General features: G+C 46.7%; 1 protein-coding gene across 1 annotated transcript in view; it reads right to left on the bottom strand.

The window, feature by feature from the left end:
• The window catches only part of SNRNP200 (small nuclear ribonucleoprotein U5 subunit 200), a 71,949-nt gene that overhangs the window by 36,938 nt on the left and 18,878 nt on the right, over positions 1-16,133 (bottom strand). Inside the window, exons 7-10 of the mRNA XM_068128914.2 lie at positions 5,661-5,816; positions 5,434-5,533; positions 1,064-1,200; positions 858-941 (exon numbers count right to left, since the gene is read on the bottom strand). Of these exons, the coding sequence (XP_067985015.2) occupies positions 858-941; positions 1,064-1,200; positions 5,434-5,533; positions 5,661-5,816 (477 nt within the window). The remainder of the gene's footprint in view (positions 1-857; positions 942-1,063; positions 1,201-5,433; positions 5,534-5,660; positions 5,817-16,133) is intronic.

The raw sequence follows: 16,133 nt of genomic DNA, 5'->3' as shown, positions 1-16,133 counted from the left end.
TTCTTTCCGAGGTATGTTTCGTTGAAGTATTTCAATAGGATTTTTCTTAGCTTTGGAAGTCACCAGACTGATTGGAATACCATCGAGACCGGGGGCTTTTCCAAGTTTAATTTCTTTCATTGCCATGTGAAGTTCTGCTGATGAAAATATGCCAGCTGTAATGTTGGAGCTGACCTTGAAAATTGAATCGATTGGGTTGTTGGGTAGGCTAGCATTATCAGAAGAGCAATTTTTGGAAGCAAGTTTTCCAGGAATCCAAGCGATTCTCACCTTGTATTCAACCGTTTTAGATTTCTTTCCAGAAAGACGTTTCACTCGATTCCAGGCGTAATGGAGTGCGCTGGTTGTTGAAGTGCACCCTCCCCCCCCCACCCCTCCCACCAGTATATTGTGAAACCGCTTTTTACTGGGCTTCATTGTACGCATCACAGAGTGCAGCTTGTGTTGTAGATACCATCTCAGGTTGTGCACTGAGGAGAGTACCACGAGCAGCGTTTACTTCAACAGTTCCTTGAACACAAGTTTTAACAGGTTTTCTTTGTGGTAATATAGTCTAAACTTTATTACATATGTCCACAAAATCGTTATATGTGCTTGACCGATTTATTTTGAATTCATCGCATTCAGTAGAAATTAGATTTTCAATTCGGGAGGCTGTGTGAGTATTGATACAGATGATATGCCAATGAAGTCTGGGCCTGTTCTTGTTCTTTTTTGATCTGATGCTAAGCCAGATATTTGTGCAAACTAGTCTGATCAGAGCCAATAGGGACTGATGAGTGAATTTGAGAATCTATAAAATTGTTGTATTACTACCCTGTAACACCACACACCCAACCACTACCATAACCACTCACCACTCCTTCCTGCTCTTCATCCATTGCTTCCAGGTCGGCATCAACACGAGATTGCCGCAAGCGTTCTCGCCGAGATCTTTCCTCCTGTAAAATGTCAATGGAAAAGACATCATCATTTTCTGTGGATTTCTGATAAACAGCACGGAGATCCAATCCCATCCAATATGAATACACTAGGTCTTAGTCATCAAGCTTTCAGTGTTTACCTGGACTATATCTTCCTTGTCAGTCTCCTGCAACTTGTGCAGAATTGGCCGCAACTCTGCATTGGACTCCATGGTATCCACGATCTTCTGTCGCTCAGCTGAACTTTGAGCACTGGCAAGCAGTGTACAATATAATACTGCAAACAGATTTGCACAAGTAAGCCTAATCCGGTAGTGGGGCATGCTGGAACAATGCAAGCAGGCATCTTACGTGCAGACATAATAAATACAAGTTTTATACGTACGGTAAACCCTATTTATCCATGGGGGGTTACATTCCTGGAAAAACCCCTGTGGTTGGCAAAAAACGCAGATAATAAAACCAAAGGCCTACGGGGAAAAAGGGGGGTTAGGTTCTAGGCTCAATTTTCCCGCCTATAAACACAAACGTAATGTAATGGAGTGGAGTGGTTTATGGGAGTCACCCTCGTGCAAAGCACAACAAAAAAATAAAAAAATAATAATAATAAACTGCTGGCCAAACTCGTTTTCTTTTAGTCTGTGCGGGAGCGTTAACTTTTTTAGAACGTGCGAGGGATTACTTGTGGATTTTCAATTTAAATGTAAGTTTCTCCATTTTATATATTTTGCTATAATGAGTAACAAATGACATACCACAAGCAACAGTTTTCTTGGGGTCCATGGTTAAATGTCACGAAGGGCAATAACAACCAAAAACAAAGGAATACACAGTATTACAACTGGACGTGGTGCAGTGTTCACAACGAGGGGGATAGCTACACACTGTGTGTTTCAGCAACCACACACACCCACCAAAGCAGAGGCACTACCAGCCACGGAGTGCGCGTGGCACAACTGCGGAGAGAGAATACCGGCCTGCACTGGCCGCGCCGGGGATGTGAATCATGGATAACCAAGACTGGGCCCCATGGCAAACAAAACGGTCTAAAGAAAATGTCACCTTGAATAACTCAATTATCGATTTTAAAAGTAGCAGTCTCTCCTTTAGGAGGTAATACCACTGCAGAGGTATCTTCATACAAAATGTATATGGCCTGCCCAATCGATTCAGGGATGCCATATGTGTGTAGATTTTGGAAACGTATATTCCTGTCAATGGAGTCAAAGGCTTTCCTGAAGTCTATGATGATGATAGCAGCTTATTTTGATGGTTACGTATTTTCTCAATGATGCGTCTGAGAGCAAGAATCTGAGATGACATAGTTCGAAAGGGCATAAAACCATTTTGATTTGGGTGGAGGATATTTTCGAATTCAGGGCGAATTCTGTTAAGAAGGAGGGGATTGTAGACTTTTGCTGCTGTTTGAGTTAAACTTATTCCACGGTAGTTTTCAAGAAGCGTTAAATTTCCTTTGAGTATTGGTAGAATACCTGCTTTCCCCATTCTGGAGGGTTCTAATTTATAGTTATAGTCATTTTAATGTAAAATGGTCAAAAGTTACAAAGCAAAACTATTGTTTACATTGTATTGGTTTGCTAGACATGGTCATGCCTCGTAAAGTTATTAGGGCATGGAATGAAGATATTGGAAAGGGTGTTGGAGAGGAGGATAAGGAAGAAAGTGAAGATTGACGAAATGCAGTTAGGATTTATGCCAGGAAGAGGAATGATAGACGCGCTTTTTATTGTAAGGCAGTTGCAGGAGAAGTACATGGAGAAGAGGAAGAAGTTGTTTCTTGGGTTCGTTGATCTGGAGAAAGCATTCGATAGGGTTCCACAGGAAGTAGTGACATGGGCATTGAGGAAGTTAGGAGTGGAGGAATGGTTGATCAGAGTAGTGATGGCAATGAACGAGAGAGTGCGCACAGCTGTAGGGACGAAGGACGGGAACAGTGGTGGTGAAGTTTGTTTGTGAACAGTTTGAGGTGAAGGTGGGAGTGCTTCAGAGGTCGGTACCAAGTCCACTACTATTTGTAGCTGTGATGGAAGTGCTGGCTCGGAATGTAATTGTAAAAAGGAGGGTTTACCGTGGGGAGCTGTTGTATGCAGATGATCTGGTGTTCATTGTGGAAAGTATGGATGGACTGAAGGAGAAGATGAACAAGTGGAAGGAATGTATGGAGGCAAAAGGTCTGAAGGTGAATATCAAAAAGACAAAGGTAATGGCAAGTGGTAAAGCATGTGGTGAGGTGGAAAGAAATGGGAAGTGGCCGCCGTGTTCTGTGTGCAGGAAGGGTGTCGGAGTGCACGCCATTCAATGTACAAAAATTCATCAAAAATGTAGTGGTCTGAGAGGGTCATTAACCAGTGTGGCAGCTACATTCAAGTATAAGGTGTGCACAGAGGGAGCTGCAGATTGAGGAAATGTTGACTTGGATCTTGGAGACGGCATGAAGCTGGAAGGTGTGAAAACATTTTGCTACCTAGGAGACATGCTGAATGGAGAAGGTGGATCAGACTCGGCAACGGTTGCTGGAGTGAGATGTGCATGGAAAAAAGTTTCGGAAACTGAGTGGCGTGCTGATGAGGAGGGGAGTGTCGTTGAAGCTGAAGGGAAAGGTGTATGCTGCATGTGTGAGAAGAGTTATGATGTATGGGAGCGAGACATGGGTAATGAACGTAGAGCAGCAACGAAGGTTGGAAAGGTTGGAAATGCGAATGGTTTGGTGGATGTGTGGAGTATCGTTGAGAGAGGAAGACAAATGATGAATTGCGAAAAATGATGGGAATGGAGCCTGTGATTGATGCTGTGAAGAGAAACAGGTTGAGATGGTTTGGTCATGTGTTGAGGAAGGATGAAAGTGACTGGTTGAGAAGAATGCTGGAAATGAATGTAGAAGGAAGTAGAGGACAGGGAAGACCGAGAAAGACTTGGCTAAAGGTGGTGGAAGACGAAATGCGGGCAATGGGGTTAAAAAGGGGAGTTGCAGAAAATAGGGCAAAATGGAGAAGATTGTCATGGGCCCGCAAGGCTAACCCCCGCTCTAGCAGGGAAAATGGCCTTAAAATGCCTGTTGTATTGGTTTGCTGGGCAACATGATTTTATGTTCCTTATGGAGGAACTTATAGAGAGAGGAGTGTTCACTATAACACTTTGTTTCTGCAGCATCCATGCAGATCCACCATCCGTGACAATCCTGCACTGTACGTATACCCTCGCTATGTGTACCGTTTAATCAACATCATCATGAATAGAGGGCTGAACCCACAAATGTCCCAGATGTACAAGCATCTCCAACGGCTGCCAGAGCCTTGGTTCTGTGACACCACATTGTTCCTACCATACTTTTTGTGAGTCCCAAATATTTTGCAATGTCTACTGGACTTTTCCTTTTGGCTTCAACTTCCTCAATTTCACTGCAAGTGAAAGGCTGGATCTTTTAGTTTTGTCTTTTCCCACTGAAACAATGTGGTGATGGTGGTCGAGCTATAATCGAATGAAAGACCAAACACTGCATTAGGAGTCATCAGAAGGAATAGTGCATGTGATCCGCTGAAATATAGCCGCGCTTGTAATCCAATGAGATGCTGATAAACATGCTAGTTGACACGTATGAGGACCTGCATGCAAAATAGTACAGAAGAAGTCATTTTGCACTCTTTCAATAGATGATGTAATGAAGGAAGCATGCCTTACTGGGGAGACAAAACATTGCTGTGGAGCATAAATTGACCACTGCAGCAGGCTGGTATCACTGAAAATTGTTGAGCGAATGATTTTCTGTTTCCAAAAAAAAAAAACCGTTTCAGAAAACAAATGCAGTTTTTTTCCTTTTCTTCTGTGCCTCTTTTCTCACAATCTTCGAAGAGACGAGACGGGGCACAAGCATCGTTGCTCATCTGAGTGTCTCTGTCCTGTGACATCCACTTCTTGACACATCTCTTGCTGATCCAGTATCTTGATAACGTCTTCTGAGGTCATGAACAGTTCCTCTTCTCACAGGCAAATATTTTTTGTATAACACCTTGAATTTCATGGACACAGCAATCTCGATTTTAGTATTTTTCCCAAATAAGTTATTATTTGTGTTCATAATAACCAAATATCCAATACAGTTCCTCTTCTCACTTTACGACAAAGAACCTTGTAACATGGCTAATGGAAGACCCTGTTTGAAGGTGTCCAATGATTTGACTTCAAAAACTAACTTCCTTGGGGAGAGATCGTGCCGCGCATGATCATGGGAGGTGTCATTATCTCCGGCCCGGTGACCCTCCCTGAGCAGGAGCGTAGCTCCACAGGCTGACTTTCATTTACAGAGATTTAAAGGGAGTTTTGCAATTTTTCATGGAATACTGGCTTCAAGTTGCATCAGTATGCAAAAATGTCAATTTATAACACCTAGAAAGAAGTAAGCATTTATATGAATGAGCGAGAGAGCGAGTAGGTGGTTAAATTCAAGGTGTTAAAAAAAAAGAAGTCTTTTCTGTAGAAAGAAGGGCCTCACCCATCATGCGATTTTGTCGCAGTGTCTTGATGAAGTCAAACATGTTGAATCCAAGGAGCAAAACTAGCTGATTCTCACAATCTCTGTCGTCAGATGCTGTCTGAGGGTGGTAGAATGAAGATAAATAGCACAGAAGGTTAAACAGATGATAGTTCAGACTTTCAGCCATCTCAAAAATGTCATGTGCTAGAAATCTCTCCATGGAAACCACACACGCAGTTAATCACCTTGAGAATGTTTAAGACTTCGTCGGCTCGACGCTGGGATGTTACAGCATCGTCGTAGAAGCGACCGAGCTGCCTCTGCAGCCAGAAAGCATCAACATCTCGAGGATGCAGGTCAGCCTTGGCCTTAGGAATTAGCGAATCACCTGTACCAGCAAGCTGAAAAAAGCAGAGTTGGGAATTTAAATGAGCAACAAAATCTTTTCAATACAGGTTGCTGCAAGACCAGCTGCCAGAAAAAAGTTTGCCTTCTAAAAATAAATAAATAACACACATGTATGCATGTATGTATATATATATATATATATATATATATATATATATATATATATATACATATATACATAATATATATATATATATATATACATATATACATATATACATATATACATATACTGTATACATATATATACATATATACATACATATATATATACATATATACATATATATATACATATATATATACATATATACATATATATATACATATATATATACATATATACATATATATATACATATATATATACATATACATATATATATACATATATACATATATATATACATATATATATTGTTGCGAATATGGAATTTGGCCTCCATATCCGCTTGTAAATATTCCCCTATTTTCTCCAATACTCCCCAACTTTCCCCAATCCCCCATTCCCTAGTCCCATTGCATGTAAATAACAATCAGTAGAGCCGACCTTCCCCTTATTCCCCCATTAAATGTCGTGCCCAGGTCCACCGCACCACACGTAGACAACTTTCGGACATCTTCCTAGTTATTCTTATTCTATGTCAGTTAAGGCCTCGTCTCCATTAATTATGACTCTTCGTTGCACCAGAATGTGATTATATGGCATCAGTAGTGAGTTTAGGACCTTTCCCATACCTCCTTCCATCTTCTTCCCCAACAATTACAACAACAACAGAGGAGATGGCGGCGGAGCGGGGGAGGATGCGTCCTCACACCGGCTCGATTAGCTCCAGACCATGCGCTCCACGGGGTTACCACGAAGGGGCTCCTTGTCAGCTCCTCGTCAAGGGCGGAGCCTGGTAAACCCCCCGCACGCACCCAATGAGAAGCAACGTGCCGATTCCACGAGGCGGAGCTAACGAGCCGAGGGCGTGTCACTCCCCGCCGGATATACGCGGCCCCGCGCCGGATGTGAGAGAGATGCGCACCCAGCTTGGAGAAGGAAAGCCACCTGCGAGCGCTGAGTCAGATGCGCACCCAGCTTGGAGAAGGAAAGCCACCTGCGAGCGCTGAGTCAGATGCGCCCCCAGCTTGAGACGACAAGACGCCACCTCGAGCGCTGTGAAACCTCCTGCATCTACTGGACCGTACAGTACCCTGTCCTTGAGCCAAGAGTGCACCTTGAGCCATCGATTCTGCCTTTCCTAGCCATCAATCCCCGTGTGAGTCAGCCTTGTCCCGTTTACCTGTCGTCTGTCCGGGGTTAATATAAGAGTGTGTCTAAGTGCTTGTCTTTCTATGCTGTCCCTCTTGTAGTTGTAATCTAACCTTCCGCCTTAATATAACCTCCTCCGGAGGTCTTGAGAACTGAACCCCTGGTGTCGTATTGTGTTATTGTAATCCAGCCGGGTGTCTTCTTTTTCTTATTGAGCCAGCATAGCGCGACTAGTCAACGTTCGGGCACAATCGGGTAACTTGTGCAGACGTGGTCATACCAATAAACCGCTCGGTAAATAACATCCAAGCCACGTCGGTAACAATTGGTGTCGAGGAGTGAGATTCGGACCCGGGACTAAATTAGTTAGGCCCAAATTTTGGGAGGGAAAATCGATTCGGAGCGCGTACTGCGCTCGACGAAATTATAACGAAAAAAAAAAAATTGGATTTGTTTTACGAAACTCGAATTTTGCAAGTCGCGCTATGGCGGATCAAGACGGCTGGGGTCCGGTGGGGGAGAGTGAAGCAGGGTCGGTCCAGGACCAAATTGAGGGACATGAGGAGAGCGAAACAGCGAGGGTAGCAGGCACGCAAAATGGCGCCTCGCAAGAGCGCGCGGTAGCCGAGCCCGCTGTATCAACGGGCTTTAACATGCAGCCGATTGACATACAGGCCCTCATTGCGCAGCTACAGGCAGCTGTACAGATGAGTATGGGGAGCCAAATTGAGCGATTGGGTGAGCGATTGGGAAACCAAATTGAAGAAATAACGAACCGAATGAGGGCTCGGAGTGAGCGATTGAAGGGCCAACTGGGGGTAATGAGGGACGAAGCGAGGGCTCGGAGTGAGCGATTGGGGGTAATGGGAAACCAGATGGGGGTAATGAGGGACGAAGCGAGGGGTACCAGTGAGAAGTTAGACAATAATTTTGAGGGGTTAGACAACGGGATAAAAGAAGTGAAAAATGGGTTAACGGGGGTAGAAAACAGAATGGCCGCTCAAGAGAATCAAATGGAAGGGATGCAAAAGGGGTTAGAGGGGGTAGAAAATAGAATGGCTGCCCAGGAGAATCAGATAGAGGGAGTGAAAAATGGGTTAGAGGGGTTAGAAAACAGTATGGAAGGCAAATTGAGGGACATGAGGGACCAAGCGGAAAGGGAAGTTAAACAAATGGAGCAGCAGATAGAGGGGGTCAGAATGGGGGTAGAAACCAAACTGGATGCTCACAGGGAGGAAATGGAGCAGATGAGGGTGGCATCTGGGCAGGAGATGCAAGTGATGGGAGAGGAGATCAGAAGAGGAGTGAGTGAGGAGGTCGGAGGAGTGCGCGAGGAGGTGAGGCACTGTAAGGAGCACATGGAGAAGGAGGTGAGAAAGGGGACTGTAAAGTTACAAGGGGGCATAGAGGACCTGACGCAGGAGGTGGAGCAGCTGACGGTGGGACAAACGGAGTTAGTGGAGCAGGTTCAAAGGAACACTGCAGTATTAGGAGGTTTAAAAGCGACACAAAACGACATAAAAAACGACTTAATAGCGACAAAGAGGGAATGTCAGATAGTACGTGAGGGACTGACAACGAGGTTGGACGAGGTGATAGAGGTAATGGAGACGAAGGACCGGCAGGTGAGGACGCACATGGAAACGGTCAAGGTAGCCTTGGAGGACGAGCTTGAGGAGACGTACCGGGGAATAAAAGAGGTGAGGCACAAATTAGAAGAAGTGGAAGAAGGGGTGAGCGAAATTAAGAAGCGACGGAGAGGGGATAACAAAGAGATAAAAGAGGAGATAAAAGAATTGGTCCAAAGTCTGTGTTTGGATCGTGATGTGCTCGTTAACCGGATGAGGGATTCGCAGGTGATGGAGGAGAAGCGAAGAGGAAGAGGACCCGGTGTAAGTGGTGACCAATATGGTCGTGCGTATGATGCGCCAGGGGATTTAAGAAGCTTGGGGATTGGTTTGGATCCGGGTGTTCGTGAAAGGCCGTTGGTGAGGTGTGTGACAGGTCTGGTGTGCGAAAGAGGAGGTGTGCGAGAAAGTCCGACTCTGGGGTGTGTGAGGAAAAAGTGTGTGCCAAGGAGTGAGGGTGCTGGCGAGAGTGAGTCGGTCGTAGCGCGTGTGCGAGGGGGCACATGGAAGCGCGGGGTGGTGAGTGTTACAGAGGGTGTGACGGGAGAGTGTGCGCAAGAGTGTGCGCGAGAAAGGTGTGTGACGGACAGGTGCATGGGGAAAGAGTGCGCTGTCAGAAGTAAGGAAGAGTGTCCACCTGTGGTGAGTGTTACAGAGGGTGTAATGGGAGAGTGTGCGCGAGAAAGGTGTGTGACGGACAGGTGCATGAGGAAAGAGTGCGCTGTCAGAAGTAAGGAAGAGTGTCCACCTGTGGTGAGTGTTACAGAGGGTGTAATGGGAGAGTGTGCGCGAGAAAGGTGTGTGACGGACAGGTGCATGAGGAAAGAGTGCGCTGTCAGAAGTAAGGAAGAGTGTCCACCTGTGGTGAGTGTTACAGAGGGTGTAATGGGAGAGTGTGCGCGAGAAAGGTGTGTGACGGACAGGTGCATGAGGAAAGAGTGCGCTGTCAGAAGTAAGGAAGAGTGTCCACCTGTGGTGAGTGTTACAGAGGGTGTAATGGGAGAGTGTGCGCGAGAAAGGTGTGTGACGGACAGGTGCATGAGGAAAGAGTGCGCTGTCAAGAGTAAGGGTGAGTGCGTTGTCAAGAGTGGTGGTGAGAGTATTGAGAGTGACAAGGAGAGTGAGTTAGTTGTGACAGGTGAGCGAGGATGTACACCTGGGATGGAAGGATGCACACCTGGAATGGTAGAGCGTGAGTGGGAATGCACGCTGGAGTTGGTGGTGAGGCACGTGGTTGGGTGTGCGAATGAGGGCACACCTGTGATTGTCACAGAGGAGGTGACCGAGGAGGGGCGCGAAGCGGTGTATTGGTGAGGTGTGCGACCAACGAATGTGTGCCAAAGTGTTCGGTGGTCAGGTGTGTGACCAAGGCTGTGAGTGGAATGGGTGTACCTGGGTGTGTAAGGAAGGGTACGAGGAGCATGGGCACAGCTGGATGTGTGAGCAAGGAACAGGCTGCGGGGTGTAAGCGTCCAGGTGAAGCATCGACGTTACACGGGTTAGAGGTTAGAGCGACTTTTAGCCGAAGCAGGCCCTCGGTGCGTGCTGGGCCTCGCTTTGAACGGCCGCGTCCAGGCTCCACTAGGCGGAGCTGGCAGCCCGATAGGAAGGGTCGTTATGGCGACCACGTTTTGTTGAGACGTGCCGGCAGGTCGAGATCGGGACATTGGATGGCTCCACGCCGAGGTGATGCGTGGGATCTCGGCCCGGGTAAGCCCCCGTCCCTGCCCCGAATGCCGGACGCATCCAGCCGCCGGCACAAAACAACCAGCATCCATTGCTTGGCTTTACGAAGCCGGGCTTTGGACAGGAATTGGCGCACCGAGAGGCAGTAGTGAGTCGACTGGGTGATGAGGTTAGTGTTTTGGAACCCAAAATTAGAGAAAAACAAAATTTGATGATTGGCAAGGGATTGGCAGTAGTGATTGGCAGATGATGGGTAGTGATTGGCAAATTTTTAATTTGTTGAAATTTGATGTGCAAAATTGGTAGTGAGAGACCCCCGATGTGGTGGGATGGCAAATCCACCATCCCTCACAGGTGTGGGGGCAAAGGAGCTATAGTTTATGGGGTGTATGGCAGTGAAAACTAGCCCGGGTGGGTTAGGTTATATTGTAGGGATCTAGAAGAGATTGACATTAGGTAACGTTAAGTTTAGTTAGTGACTGATACCTGTAGTGGGGACGCAGGTAGATTAGTGTGGATGATAATGACGTGGGAGCGCAATAGTTTAAAGGGACGACTGGGAAGCGCAAGTTTCAGAAGGGAGTAGTTAGCTGAGATGATGCCGTGTGTGTGAGGATGGAACAGGTGTGATTGCACAGGTGTGCAATTGGACAGGTGTGTGGAGCAGTGTATGAGTAGTGAGTGTGTGGACCAGCGCGAATGCGCTTGGGGAGAGAAGGGTGCAGGTGGCACCAGGTGTGAGAGCACAGGTGTGCAGGTACAGGTGTGTGGAGAGAGTTGGAGTGAGTGGTACGGAGTGGTGTGCATGGTGCGAAGGTGTGAATGGGGGAAGAGTGGACCCCCCATCACGGATACCCGGGGCGGGTAGTGTAAGTGTTAGGTAGAGGGTATAGGTAAATTGTGGTTGGATATTGGCATTTGTGGTGCGGTTGCAGAATGGTGTTGTGGATGGGTGCATTAGTGTTGTGGAAATGGCTGGGCGTGTAGCCTGTTAGTGTGTGTAGTTGGTTGGGCACTCCACCACTGTGAGGATGTCGGCCAGGTGAGGCCGCAGGTGGGCTCTGGGAGCCGGTAGTTGTGAGTGGGTGCCTGAGGATCCCGGGTGTGGATCGGGCAGCCCAGTGCCAGAGAGGGCACGGAGTGGGGAGAGAGCCAGAGGGCCTTCCCCTGGTAGTTAGGTTAGGGTAAGGAGCAGGTAAGCTCGGAGGCAACTGCAGTGGTGGAGGTGTGCAGGTGGGTAGACCCACTGGGAGAGGTACACGTCGCAGCCCAGAAATTGTACGAGGGCACCGGGAGATGAATCGGGGGAGTGAGACCCCAAATTGAAGAGCACCACAGTTTGGCCAATGGGAATTGGTTTTTAGAACCCATAGTGTAAGAGGGCCAATGGTTTGGCCGGAGAAAGACCCCGGGTAGTGTAAAGTTGTTAAAGTCATTTAGGAGATAGTTAGGATTGATGAACCTGTCGCACCATACGCAGCCACTTACCTGTGGTGATGATGATGACTCCACACCTGTGTTTTCTTTGTTTTGTGCAGGAGATGAATCGCTGTGTGGATTTGTGAGACGCATCACGACGTGGAGGAGACATTGGGGTGATTCCATCTCTCCCTCCCTAGGAGGGACTGATGATGAATTGGTAATGGCAAATTATGATGTTGAGTTGAAAATGGCAAATTTTGATGAGAGTTGAAAATGGCAAATTTGATTGGTTAGGAGGGAGAGAAGACGAATTTGGTTTATGGGAGGAACGGGGAAGACAGTAGGGATGTTTGTCGATTTGTAAAGTAGATGTTTATGGGTAGTGTTGTGTTGTGTGGATACAGTAAGGGGTAAGGGAGGGGCCATGTAGGTTACCTGGTGGGGGGGGGGGGGCGTACGATAGGAACGTACCTGTCTCACCTGGTTCCCATGTGCCCCCAGTGTGCATCACCTTACATTGCGTGCACTTTTGCGCCCTTACCACCTTACTCACTTGTTTCTTCTTTTGTCTCCCACCTCCGAGGATCTGGCTTTGGGGTAGAGAGAGAGGAGAGAGAGGTGCTGGCTGCGCAGTTGTGGGCCTGCACTTTCGCTGTTTGCTGCCGGGATCGATACACCATATGGACCGCAATGTTTGTGGCCACCCACAATGGACCGCAGTTCGTTTGCGGCCAAGCACCACCCGGGGATGGACCTATGGGTCAACGTGGCACCTATGCCATAAAGGTGAACCACTGTTAATTAACACCACTGAAGGCCACACGAAGAGCAAGAGACACCTGCAGGGTTAGGGGTTGTCGCATTTATTTTTAATCATTGAACAATGGTGACTGCACCGATTGGTGGTGGGGTGGTGCTTTTGATGCTGGGACGGGGTGCTCTGCACGTTATTAAAGGCCGTCGGCCACAGAGCACTCGTGGGTTGGTGTATCGATGTTGGCAAGCGCGCTCTCTCTCTATGCATAACATCTGCATGTGTTCCTCCAAAAACAGGTCCTGGATCGTAGTGTAAATAGCAGCGTAGTCTTGTAAATAATGCTCCCTACCGGCTGTATGTTTAGTTTGAGGATTCTTTCCGGATTCGGTTATCCTGTGGGTGTGTTTCTGTGAGGAGAAGGGTGCAACGTCGCAGGGGGACATATTTACTCATTTGTGAATATCTGTAAAACTGTCGCACTCAGGGTAGAGTTAATAGTAGAGGGAACTACATTGCGTGCCACACTAAAGTAGGTAAAAATTTATCGGGTCGGGACGCCCCGAGGGTAGAGAAGGGTGCAATGTTGCGAATATGGAATTTGGCCTCCATATCCGCTTGTAAATATTCCCCTATTTTCTCCAATACTCCCCAACTTTCCCCAATCCCCCATTCCCTAGTCCCATTGCATGTAAATAACAATCAGTAGAGCCGACCTTCCCCTTATTCCCCCATTAAATGTCGTGCCCAGGTCCACCGCACCACACGTAGACAACTTTCGGACATCTTCCTAGTTATTCTTATTCTATGTCAGTTAAGGCCTCGTCTCCATTAATTATGACTCTTCGTTGCACCAGAATGTGATTATATGGCATCAGTAGTGAGTTTAGGACCTTTCCCATACCTCCTTCCATCTTCTTCCCCAACAATTACAACAACAACAGAGGAGATGGCGGCGGAGCGGGGGAGGATGCGTCCTCACACCGGCTCGATTAGCTCCAGACCATGCGCTCCACGGGGTTACCACGAAGGGGCTCCTTGTCAGCTCCTCGTCAAGGGCGGAGCCTGGTAAACCCCCCGCACGCACCCAATGAGAAGCAACGTGCCGATTCCACGAGGCGGAGCTAACGAGCCGAGGGCGTGTCACTCCCCGCCGGATATACACGGCCCCGCGCCGGATGTGAGAGAGATGCGCACCCAGCTTGGAGAAGGAAAGCCACCTGCGAGCGCTGAGTCAGATGCGCACCCAGCTTGGAGAAGGAAAGCCACCTGCGAGCGCTGAGTCAGATGCGCCCCCAGCTTGAGACGACAAGACGCCACCTCGAGCGCTGTGAAACCTCCTGCATCTACTGGACCGTACAGTACCCTGTCCTTGAGCCAAGAGTGCACCTTGAGCCATCGATTCTGCCTTTCCTAGCCATCAATCCCCGTGTGAGTCAGCCTTGTCCCGTTTACCTGTCGTCTGTCCGGGGTTAATATAAGAGTGTGTCTAAGTGCTTGTCTTTCTATGCTGTCCCTCTTGTAGTTGTAATCTAACCTTCCGCCTTAATATAACCTCCTCCGGAGGTCTTGAGAACTGAACCCCTGGTGTCGTATTGTGTTATTGTAATCCAGCCGGGTGTCTTCTTTTTCTTATTGAGCCAGCATAGCGCGACTAGTCAACGTTCGGGCACAATCGGGTAACTTGTGCAGACGTGGTCATACCAATAAACCGCTCGGTAAATAACATCCAAGCCACGTCTGTAACAATATACATATATACATATATATATACACATATATACATATATATATACATATATATATACATATATACATATATATATACATATATATATACATATATACATATATATATACATATATATATACATATATACATATATATATATATACATATATACATATATATATATATACATATATACATATATACATATATATATACATATATACATATATACATATATATATACATATATACATATATATATACATATATACATATATATATATATACATATTGTTACGGACACGGTTTTTGGATGTTATTTTACCGAGCGGTGGTGTATTTAACCGCGTCCGAACAGTTACTCCCCTATTAGAACCCGATTCCACCCGAACGTTGACTAATCGCGCTACAGATATTCAATTGGGAAACCTCTAAAGCGACCGAAAGAGAAGAAGAGAGAAGAAAGACAGAGTTTGGAGGAAGAACAGATTTATTATACACACACAAGCAATATTTTAGAGCGACCAATATTATTTACAGCAATAGATGGAAAAGAGCAGTCACACAGTGCATTGTTAACTTATTCTATTTCATTTACTTAATCCCCAAGACAAACGAGTAGGACAGGACGTTCACACTCACACGGTGGATATTGCAGGCAGGTAATGGCTCGAGGTTGATTGCTTGAGAGGAAGGCAAGGTCGGAGGCAGCAGCTTTCAACCCCTCGCGGTTTTGGCGGGAAAACCTCCGTCGCGTATCCGCGGCCGTCACGCGCTGGCTCGGCACACCTGCTCCTCTTCCTGGGGTGGAGCCGTCTCCCTCCGTTCAGCGCGTCTCTCCAACGACAGGGGATATTGCAGGCAGGTAGGTAGGGCTTGCGGTGGATTGCGCTCCTCTTCCAGGTCATCCCCCAGCGTATCTCTCAAGGCCTCTCCGTCAAGCAGTTCCTTACATTCGCTTTTATCACCTCCGGCGGAATTAAGCCGCCGGCTCCGAGGGCACGCCTACCGGGTCACTCACCGCGGTGTTGATTGGCTGTTAGGGCCGGTTCACTCCTGCCCTCTTCTGACGAGGTGGAGACACGCCTTTCTTCTCCAACCTTACCTCGTGGCCAATGGTGGTTGAAGAGAAAAACCGACCAAAATGCGGAAGGCAAATGGAAGGGAGGTTTTGGGGAAATTGGAAGGGCCTACGCTTATTTTGTTTGATACAATGCAAAGTCAATCTAGTGGAAAACACATACTTAGCCTACATGGAATAAGGAAGTACACTATTTAAAAGATATATCGTGACCTGCGTGTATGTTCTATGAAATTAATTAGGAGGACGGCTGCGACCATTATTTACATTACCAGGATGTTACCATACCAAAACCATACTCTTCACATCCGTTACCCTTCCTCCAAAATTGTTACACTCCTCAAAACCCGTTACACTTCTCAAAACCCGTTACACTTCTCAAAATCGTTACAATATATATATATATATATATATATATACATACATATATACATATATATATATACACATATATATTGTTGCGGAGATGAGGACTGTATTTTTTTGAGTGTGTGCTGTATTATTATTATTATTGTTTATTCTGCGCCCCCCTACCTCCGGAGCTGTGTAAAGGTGAAAGGGCATCCCATAATTAGTCCACAAGCATACACGTCAGCCAAGTAATAGAATACCCCTGTTGATAGTTATCTCTTATTCTGTGTTCTAGGGTAAGGCTGTGTCTCCCATTAATTGAAGTACTCCATTGCACCAGTGAAAGAGAATAGATCCCCTTTCATTCCCATCCCCAAAACCTCCATTTCCTATCACAT

The sequence above is a fragment of the Myxine glutinosa genome, chromosome 9, assembly GCF_964187855.1.
Source record: "Myxine glutinosa chromosome 9, kmMyxGlut1.1, whole genome shotgun sequence".
In the NCBI taxonomy this organism is placed as follows: Eukaryota; Metazoa; Chordata; class Myxini; order Myxiniformes; family Myxinidae; genus Myxine; species Myxine glutinosa.
The sequence above is the reverse complement of the archived record's forward strand: the minus strand, read 5'-3'. Positions and strand labels throughout refer to the sequence as shown.